General features: G+C 32.8%; 1 protein-coding gene across 1 annotated transcript; it reads left to right on the top strand.

Moving 5' to 3' along the window:
- The first annotated feature begins 4,124 nt into the window (after positions 1–4,124).
- On the top strand, positions 4,125–5,111 carry LOC148270412 (agamous-like MADS-box protein AGL62). Its single transcript, XM_088219102.1, has 3 exons — positions 4,125–4,448; positions 4,543–4,837; positions 4,945–5,111. The coding sequence occupies exons 1-3, from the start codon at positions 4,125–4,127 to the stop codon at positions 5,109–5,111; spliced, it is 786 nt and encodes a 261-aa protein (XP_088075228.1).
- The last annotated feature ends 5,397 nt before the right edge of the window (positions 5,112–10,508 follow it).

The raw sequence follows: 10,508 nt of genomic DNA, 5'->3' as shown, positions 1-10,508 counted from the left end.
GACTGGAATATAAAAAATATATAGACACGTTTATATCAATGAGATTATGTCAAATTCAATAATAACGATAGAATTTAACTTCTCTCTTTCGTTATACCGAGTGCATGACATATTCATTATCAGATAAGATCATCTTTTTGACCATGATAAAATCGAGCCTTCTGAGTTACTTGAGAACAACTAAATGATATGTTAATACGGGAAATGCATAAAAGGCAAAAACTCTTGAACTATTTCACTTTAGTTAATTTATGCATGATGTAAGAGCATTAGGTTATATAAATCTTCATAAACTTTCTATTTTGTGTTCGAAGATCGTGGCTATTATGATCATTTCCATGCCATTAATAAATTTCTTCTTTGAGATTGAACCAAACTTGATGCAATAATTTATTCATGAATGCATCTAATAATAAAAACCAAACAAAAAAACTAAAATAAATAAATAAAAAACAAATAGATAGATCATATCGATGAGACTATCCAAGATCACCGTGCTCATACGATCATTGACAAATGAAGAATAAGTTTTTTCCTTGAGATGTAAGCAAATCAAAATTCATAAATGAATGTTTTACTATGTACTAGTAAGAAAGGTAAAGAATTCTTGATAGTATCAGAAATTTAAGTTTTGGATTATGTCAAGATATTCCTTACCTTATATTTTAATGAAAAAAGGATTCTAGCCAGAAATGTAAATGCATAAAAGTTAAGTAAATCCACCTAACTCAACTTGAATAGCCTCAAGTTGTACCTCCAAACCTTATAAATACCTTGCGTAGTTTACAATCGTCAATTGCAATAATAGTATACTTACATCTTCTCATCATAATCTCCATTATCTTCTTCTCAATTTGCCGAGGTTATCTTTTGTTATTTTCAGTTTTAGCAATGGCAGATGAGGGGACATCAAGTAAAAGTAAAGGTCATCAAAATATCGAGTTAAAAAAGATGGAGAATGAAGCCAGTCTCCAAGTTACCTTCTCAAAACATCGAAGTAGCCTTTTCAAGAAGGCGAGTGAACTTTGCATTCTTTGTAGACCAGATGTTGGCCATATTTTTTTCTCCCCTGGAAATAGGGCCTTCTGCTATGGCAATCCTAATATCGATATTGTGATTGATCGTTTTCTTAGTATTGATGTTTGTCCAGCTAAGATCCTAACAACGACAATGATACTCAACAAACAATCAGTAGGATCAATGAGGTGTTAGCAACTTATTTTTAATCTTTTTTTTATAATATCCATTTATGATAATCTAAAAATTATCATGAGTCACTAATACTTAAATCTATGATGTTACGTGATATATTTTGAATTTTTTGTTGGACTTTCAAATCTTTAGCCTAATTGCTTATCTAATACTGCAAATACATGAATATGTGTATATGATAACAGGCTCAAGACAAGGAGGAGGCAGCAAGGAAGCGAGGTAAAGAGCTCAAACAAAGAAGAAAAGGCTAGATGAAAGAGCTTTGGTATACGCATTCAATGGAAAAATTCAGCTTGGAAGAGCTTGAAGTTTTGGATGCTGGTACGAAGGCCTTGTGGAATGATGTTGCTGAACTTGCAAAGAAGCTAAAGAAGGAACAAGGTAACTCGAGTTCAGCTGAGGGTTCTCCAAGGGATGACGGGATGTTTTACTCAGATCCAGCAATGAAGGCCATGATTTCTCTCCCCATGCATAGTATGCCCAGCAACCCAACTCATGAATATGCCCCAAGCAGTACTAATTCAACTCCTCCCCTGAGTAGCTTCTGTAACCTAGACTCTGGCAATCCAACCATAATGATGATGAATAACCCGTTGAATGATTCAAGCATGGCGTTAGATCCTGTTGATGACTTGAAGGCCATGCCTAGGGATCTCTTCAATAATTTAGTCATGATTGAGTCAGATGATCCAATTGCAGCACTTAATGCAGGAGATAATCCAGACATAATGTCTGATGCCTTTGGGAACCAAATTGCAACAATGGATATTAATCTATCAAATGATCCAAATATCAGGCCTAATGAGTTTTTTAATCCGAGTACTATACCTCATGCACCAAATGATCCAATTAGCACAACATCCGATGCTCTAAATATGATGCGTATTGTGCCAGATGATTCAAATCTAGACTCAGTATTTGATAGCTTCACTCTAGAGATGCTGTTTGCGGATCCATTGGATGATGAGAACTTCATTGTGGACAATCCAAATGAGGCGGCTAACAGTGATAATCTGAAAACAATGTCGCCTCCTCTTGCAGGGAATGTTCTAGGAAGCGGCCAAGGATTTTAATGACTAAGTTTGTTGATTATCTTGAAAAGAATCAAGGGCTAGTTTGAAGAGTTTCACTATCGTGTCTTTTGTTTTTGTTTGTCTTGTCTTTCAAATAATGCTTTGGGAATTTGGGATTTCAATTGGCTTGAGTTTTGTATTTGCTTACTTTCAGGTGGTGTTCTTGTGTGTGCGTGTGTGTGTGTTTTTTTTTTCTTTATAAATGTTGTCGTTGTTAGTCTTGGATCGAGTTAATAAGTATATGTGTGTTTCATGAGTGTTGTTTATTTTACATTCTTGTTAAGTACAATTCCGCAAATCTTTAAAAATATTTAATCTTCTATAATCACCCTATAAAGTACATTTATATGATAGTTCTGTCTCTTTATATATATGTGTGTGTATGTATATGTATGTATATATATGTTTATACAGTAGTCAGTTATCTCGCATTTATTGTAAACTATATCTCGAGAGATTTAAAAGATTTTAGAATATGGTATCAACACACTGAGTATATGAAAATATTGAAGCTCTTTAAGTACGTAATAAATTTATTATTTTTAGAAAGTTAATTATTACATTATATATAAATATATGTACGTGTAAATCTGTGACTTTGAAGAAAAAAGGTAAAAGATTATTCCGCATACTCATTTCGCTTCCCTATTCCATTATATGGAAATATATAAATCGTTGGTATATATTTAATTTGGTAGCATGCTTAAGAGTTTGTATAATTTTAGCTTGTATTTAATTTAAATTACAATACAAATACCACATATCTAAATTGGAAAAGAGTTATGATTCTAAATCAAATTCAAATTATAGTTTTTAAAAATCTTTAATATGAGTTTGGATTTTGTGATTGTATTAAAAATTCTGGATTCACTGATATAATGTAAAATAATTCAATTGACGTTTAGTCTCAATATCCGAATGTTAAAATGAGAATGCTTTTGTTATTATTAAAAAATATGTAAATAATTTATTATGAAAAATTATATATGTCATTGTCATATATATTAGTTTCAATATAGATATTCAAAAGGACAATATAATATTCTCATCACAGTTAAATGTAATAAATTATATGATAGATATAATTTATAATGTATATATATTTTTTTAAAAAATTATAATCTATCCAAAATGCAATAGATTGAAAGATCGATCATTCTCTTAAATATATTATTTTCAAATTTTAATATTCAAAATAATAAATAATGTGAAAGAGGTTATAAACTATTTAACTCGTCAGGATCTATTATATTTTCAAAAAGAATTATAATAGTTATTTACATATATAATATTCAACATACAAAACTTAGTAAATTAAAGATTGATCATTTTCTTAACTATGGCGAAATACTTTTAAATTTTATTATCTGAAAAGAAAATATAGTATACTCATCGCAATTAGTAATAATAAATTACATGTGTAATAACATGTTAAAATTTATAAGCATTTTGCTATTTATATACTAAGCACATAATAAAATTTGAATGACGCGAGAGATTTCATTTAAGTCAATGTTCATTAAAAAAGATAATTCAATCAATTATTTTTAGTCAAATAAAAAGAATATCTTAGAAGCTCTATGTCAGATTATTTAGGAAAGATTCTAAAAACTTCAAGTGCATTTATTTAGACTAGTCTAAATTAGTTAAATTATATTCTCTCCATTATTACAAAATCCTAAAGGAGTAAGTAATTTAGACACAGTTAATTTAAATGCAGGAATACTTAAAAATTGTAATTATCAAATTGAGTAGTCTATAAATATACTTCATTCTACTTCATCCTTATTCAATCATTCAAATCATAAATTAATCTTTTTATTCGTGCTAAATTTATCCATGGAGCCTCCTTGGAAGTTAAAGGGCCGCCAAATGATTGAGATGGTGAAGATCAAGAAGGCGACGAATCTCCAAGTTACCTTTGCCAAACGACCGGCTAGCATTTTCAAGAAGGCGAGTGAAATTAGCACACTTTGTGGCGCTGAATTTGCAGTGATTATTTTTTCACCTGCCAAGAAAGTGTTCTTTTTTGTCAATCCTTCTATGGAAAAGTTGATCAATCGATTCAGTGGCCTAATAGAACAACCTCCTTCAGCTAATAGATGTATGATGGATGCTCATCGAAATGCTTATCTCCAAGGGCTCAACTCACAGCTAAATAAGGTATAATCACTACCATGTCTTCATATATCTATACTATTTAATTTTTATAACTAATCCTTGAATTTTTTTTGGACATGATTATATATAATTAAAGCTTAATGCCCAACTGGATGCTAAAAAGAAGCGAAGTGTGGAGCTTAAGAAGGTGATGAAGGAGAATGCAAGTAAAGCCTGGTGGATGGGTTCCATAGATGACATGAACCTTTCACAGCTTCAGCAATTTCAAGCTGCTCTTGAGGAATTATACGAGAATGTTATAAAAGTTGCTAAAGAAAAAGATGCTGAAGAGGACAATATTAATCCTAATTCTGATGATCAGCTTTTTCTTGGAAGCTCTTCCAATAGAACTGGACTTCCATTTGAATCTATCCCCTTAAATGCTATCGTTGGTCCCAGAAACATGGTTAATCCGAACATGAATAGGGTTAATTCCAACATGGTTAATCCAAACGTGATTAGCCCCAGCATGATTAATCCTAACATGTTAATCCTGCAGCTTATATGAAGATGCTTCATGACATGCTCAACAACAATAATTCAAACATTCCCTTGTCCAATTCCATGATTCCTAATAATCCAAACATGGTCTCTAATGTCATGCCTATCAACAGTAACCCTACAAACATGATGCTATCGGCGGCAAATCTGATGATCAACAATTAACAAAACATGGTTCCAGTCGATCATATGATGATGAACAATGACCAGAACATGATGGTGGGGGGATCGAATGCGATTAACGATTAAAACTTTATGTATACCAATGGTCTTAACAATGTGAACATGATGCCAGCTACAGGATATAATATGACTCAGAATAATGGTGGAAACGGGTAGGAGTTTTTCAAAATTTGAAGTTTATGGGAATGTGTTTTGATTAGTAAGGTCACAGAGTGCTCATACAGCTTGACTTTCATATTTAAGCTATATTATCAATGGAATGTAAAGTGATATATTTTATAAATAAAGGATCTATTAGCTTTCATCTTAACTCTAATTTTACAGTACTATATGCTATGCATGCATTATAAATCTTATATAGACATGCATTGTTTAATACATATTAGGGCTTAGATTTCACCCCAAAAGAGAGAGAGAGAGAGAGAGAGAGAGTGTAACACCCAAGTAATTTAATTTTTATCTTACTATTTTTATTTTTATTTATTTGAATTTTTTAAATTTTTAATTAATTTAATTTGATTTAATTTAATTTAATTTAATGAAAATAAAAATAATAATATTGATAAAATTGGGTAAAAATATTATTTGAATTTAATTGAAATTGATTTTGGGAAAAAGGGGTGAAAATTTAGATTATTGGGGTGTTTTTGAAAAGAAAATCAGAAATCGGGGGTCAAAACACAATTTAAAAAAGTTGTGCCACGTCAGTAGCCACGTCGGCGGCCCGGTCAGTAGCCCCGGCCAACCAGGACACGTCGCGTGGTAAGAAAATGCTGACCAGGGGACGGGTCACGTGGGCGATCCGCGTGCGTGCGATCAGACGGCTCAGTTCCATTCCCGCACGCACGGATGGCCCAGATTCAATCAGGCACGGACGGCCCAGATTGCATCGCGATGGACGGTCCAGATTTAATCCCAATTAAATTGCGATCGAACGGTCTAGATTTAATCTTAATGGACAGTTGAGATTAAAAGGCAAAGGGTATAAATAACCCCACCCACACCTGACCACAAAACCCTAGCCGCTAGTGCCTCGCAGGAGGAGCCGGCCACCGCCACCCGGCGCCGCACCGGGGAAGTTTCCGACCACCGAGCGAGGTAAATTTTGTCTTCCTGGCTCCTTTTTCGATGCTGAGTCCGCCTATGGCCAAATCGGAGCCAAAACACCAGCCAAACGGCCAGAAAATCCAGCCGAAGTCCAGCGGCGCCATCGCGCCCCCCTATATTTTTGCCTCCGATGACGCCCTTCCCTGCCTCTGTTCGATGCAAATTTTATACCACTGTGATCACCGTTCTTTTCTCTACAGGTTGATATGAGCCAAACATCAAAACGCGACTCACGCCGGAGGAGCCGCCGCACCTGAGAGCACCGCTGCTGGTAAGTTTCGGTTTTTTGTGATTTTTTTGCCCACCAAGGGCCCTAGGGTTGTTTTATCACAGGGACCGATGCAAGTGTGGCCGAATTCGGCCGAAAACGGCCAACCCGAGGCGAATCACTGCCGCTTGCGGCGGTGCCGTCGCCGGAGCACGGCGGAGCCGCCGTGCCAGAATTTCAATATTGGCCGAAAAGGGCCCTAGGTCTGATTTGAGATTTTTTGGGACACATGCAGGTACCGGTAGTGCGTTTCAGTTTTTCGGAAAAAATTCAGAGAAATTAGGGATAGCCTGTAGGCACACTGTAGAGTCAAATTTAGACCCCAAAACAAGTAAGGACCCCTCACCCTATTTCCTATCATGGTATTAAAGCTAAATAAATAATTAAACTGTACCTTGTGACTTTATAGATGTATAATTGATTAAGGTTGCCAATGGAGCCCGAGTCTAATACAGTGTTGGTCTGTTGTTGTTTGATCTAATTTTCAGTATTAAATGCAGTATGATGTTTGATGTAATTATGTTATGATCTCGTATGCATGAACCATGGTTTCTTTCATTATGGTTTGTATTATGGTGAACCCGGTACTGTATTGTCTTGTTTGGTGTCGATGAGTGGTTTACATATTTATGTATGGTTGGATGAGTGAGACCAAGGAAAATGGCAAAAAAGTTATGTGAATTGATGAGTTGAAAATGTGGACAGCCTGACTAGATATCCTAGGAGATGGTGGACAGACCGAGTCCGTAGGGAACCCTACCAGGAACGTGGTCTCTCATACCGGACGGGGTATGGAGACCTTATGTGTTTTGGCACCCATACCGGACGGGGTATGGGGACGGCCCGTTTCACCCTCATACCGGACGGGGTATTGAGGTTCATGGTTTTGGCGCCCATACCGGACGGGGTATGGGGATGGCTCGTTTCACCCTCATACAGGACGGGGTATTGAGGTTCATGGTTTTGGCGCCCATACCGGACGAAGTATGGGGACGGCCCTGGAATCAGGTTGTAAATGTTAATGGTTCATGTGTAGCGGGGTCCCCCTATGGATCCCCATGGATACTAGCAGGCTGGTAAAAGAGGAAATCTATTTTCTGATGATTGAAATATAAAGGTATGATATGTGTTATGTTATAAAGTGTGTATGATTTCATGATATTATAAGGTTATTGTTTTCATATGTTGTTTTCATAGATCTCACCGAGGTAAGTGGACAGTAAAAGTTTTTACGTTAATAAACTAGTTCGTTATAAATTATGCTCCATTGGTCATTTTTGTTTTCTACCCACCTTTACTTCCGTGGCGGTGAGATAGTGTGATGTCTTTACGGGGCTGGTGTAGCTCATCCTTTATTTAACCATTTCAGATCAGAAAGACGTTACATATCCAATATGTTCCCGAGCCCCTTATTTAACATATTGTATTTACATATCCAATATGTTCTATTAGATGTCATATGGGGTGGCAGGATGTCATATGGGGTGGCAGGTTCTTGAAAAATCATCCATGAAATATTAATTATTTACCGATCTACTGTTAAAACAGATGTATGGTGCGTAATGGCTGTAACAATCCAATGGAAAATAGAATATATAGCTTGTGGAGAAGATATATAGTGGATATATATAGATCAACTTCGAAAGTAAAACACAATTAACTTATTCTTATTTAACAAAAAATTTTAAGAAAGACATGGCAATGAAAGTAAAAATAAATAGTAAATTAAAAATGCATTATGCAAATACGGATTCAAGTGCACGTTATATTAAAATATCTATGCGTACTTAATAAATTTACTATGCAACGTGTTATAGTTTATATTAAAAATATGATATTTCAATATATTATAAATAATTGAGTGTTGTTAAAATAATATCTTAGATTGAAAAAATTAATTGAAAAATTACAACCATGTTCTATATTTACAAAAATTTTATAAAACATATTGTGCTTTTTCATTAGCATAACTACTACTTATGATGGAAATTGGGAGGAACCCCAATCTCTTTGGGGTCTGAGTTTTTTTCCAAAAAAAAAAGCTCTTGAAGACAGATTCCTTCAAGAAAATATTAATTACAATTGAGAATATTCGATTAAAAACATGACTATCTAAATCCTTCCATTTTGTTGCAAATTTATTGGGAAGAATGACGAGATTAATGAAAAAGCAAACATAAAAATTTAGTTAGATAATCCTAAAATTCTGACTAAAATATCTCTCATGGAAACACTTTTAAGTCCCTATGGATTCAAATAGAGTATAAATAATTTTGAATCAATGTAGAGAAAATTAATAGAGAAGATGAGCAATCATCAAAAGCGTCAAGAAAGATAACATACTATGAAAGACAACTCACCATAGTGAAGAATTGAGCCAAATTAGAATAGTTTTATATGGAAGCTTCATTAAAACCTTTTATGGCTAAGGTTGAAAAGAGGACAATGGTTATTAAAATAATTAGTAGGTTGGTAATTGTATAATATTCAGTACTTTGGGATTTTCTTATAATTTTAATTTATTTTTATATATAACATGTTAAACTTCATGGTGGTTTCGCAATATTCGCTATAATTTTATTACCAAGTTTGTAATTTTTTGTTGACTAACTTATTATTCATGTATGGAGAAACATGAAAAATATTTTCATTATCTTCCCAAATTTGATATATATATATATATATATTAGGAAATAGGTTGGTAATTATATAATACTGTGTATTGGGATGTGTTATTCAAATTTTATTTATCTGTGCATAGATGTTGACACTATTTTCATTATCTTGTCAAATTTGATAAGCAAGAAAATGTGGCTACTAATAACTATTTCTAAGAAAATTCATCTCATTTCGTTCTACAAGCAATGATGATTTGGAAATGGTAAATTCGTATAACTTAAAGGTAATATTATATCAATATTCAAGATTTTTTTACTATATATTTCAATGAGGTGATTGTAAAGCATTCCAAACAAATAAGTTTTTAAAGTCGATATATTTACAAAGAAAATTTGTCTAAATCAAATTATATATTGAACAATATAAAATAAAAATGCCTAAATCAAGTTGTGTTGGATAGTGAAAAGTGATAATGTCCAACTTGATGATTCCAAACGAGTAAGTTATTAAAGCTAATAAATTTGTATAGAACATTCATCTAAATTAAATTATGTATTGGATAGTGCAAAATGATAATATCAAACTTAGTGACTCCGAATGAGTAAGTAATTAAAGTTAAAAAAAATTATAAAAAAATTCACCTGACTCAAGCAATATGTTGGATAGTGCAAAATGATAAAGTCAATCTGGTAACACCAAATGAGTAAGTAATTAAATCTATGAAATTTTTATAAAAAATCTACCTAACTCAAACTATAGGTTGAATAGTGTAAAATGATAATGCACCACCTGATGATTCCAAATGAGTACGTAATTAAAGTTAAAAATTTTATACAGAAAATTCACCTAAATCAAGTTATATATTAGATAGTGCAAAATAATAATGTCTAACTTAATGACTCTAAATGAGTAAGTAATTAAATTAAAAAATTTATATAGAAAATCCATCTAAATCAGATTATATGTTTGATGGTGAAAGATGAAGATCCCCAACCTAGTAACTCCAAATGAGAAAGTAATTAAAGCTAAGAAATTTATATAGAAAATCTCTCTCAATTAAGTTATATATTGAATAGTGCAAAATAATAATGTCCATCCTAATAATTACCCAATAAATAAGTAATTAAAGTTAAGAAATTTATAAATCAGTTTATATATTAGATGGTGCAAAATGATAATATGCAATCTGCTCTAAATAAATAAGTAATTAAAGCTAAGAAATTTATATAGAAAATTAATCTAAATCAAGTTATATATTCGATAGTGCAAAATGATAATGTCTAATCTGTTGACTCCAAATGAATAAGTAATTAAAGCTAATAAATTTATAAATAAAATTATTTGTTGGATAGTACAAAATGAAATTTTCCAATTTGATGAATCCC

This window comes from Carica papaya, chromosome 1 (assembly GCF_054855325.1).
Source record: "Carica papaya isolate Zhongbai chromosome 1, ASM5485532v1, whole genome shotgun sequence".
Classification (NCBI taxonomy): Eukaryota; Viridiplantae; Streptophyta; class Magnoliopsida; order Brassicales; family Caricaceae; genus Carica; species Carica papaya.
The sequence above is the reverse complement of the archived record's forward strand: the minus strand, read 5'-3'. Positions and strand labels throughout refer to the sequence as shown.

Coding starts and splice junctions, on each gene's coding strand:
- LOC148270412 (XM_088219102.1), top strand. CDS start 4,125: ATGGAGCCTCCTTGGAAGTTAAAGGGCCGCCAAATGATTGAGATGGTG. Junction 4,449..4,542: donor TCAACTCACAGCTAAATAAG/GTATAATCACTA, acceptor ATATAATTAAAG/CTTAATGCCCAACTGGATGC. Junction 4,838..4,944: donor CCCCTTAAATGCTATCGTTG/GTCCCAGAAACA, acceptor TTAATCCTGCAG/CTTATATGAAGATGCTTCAT.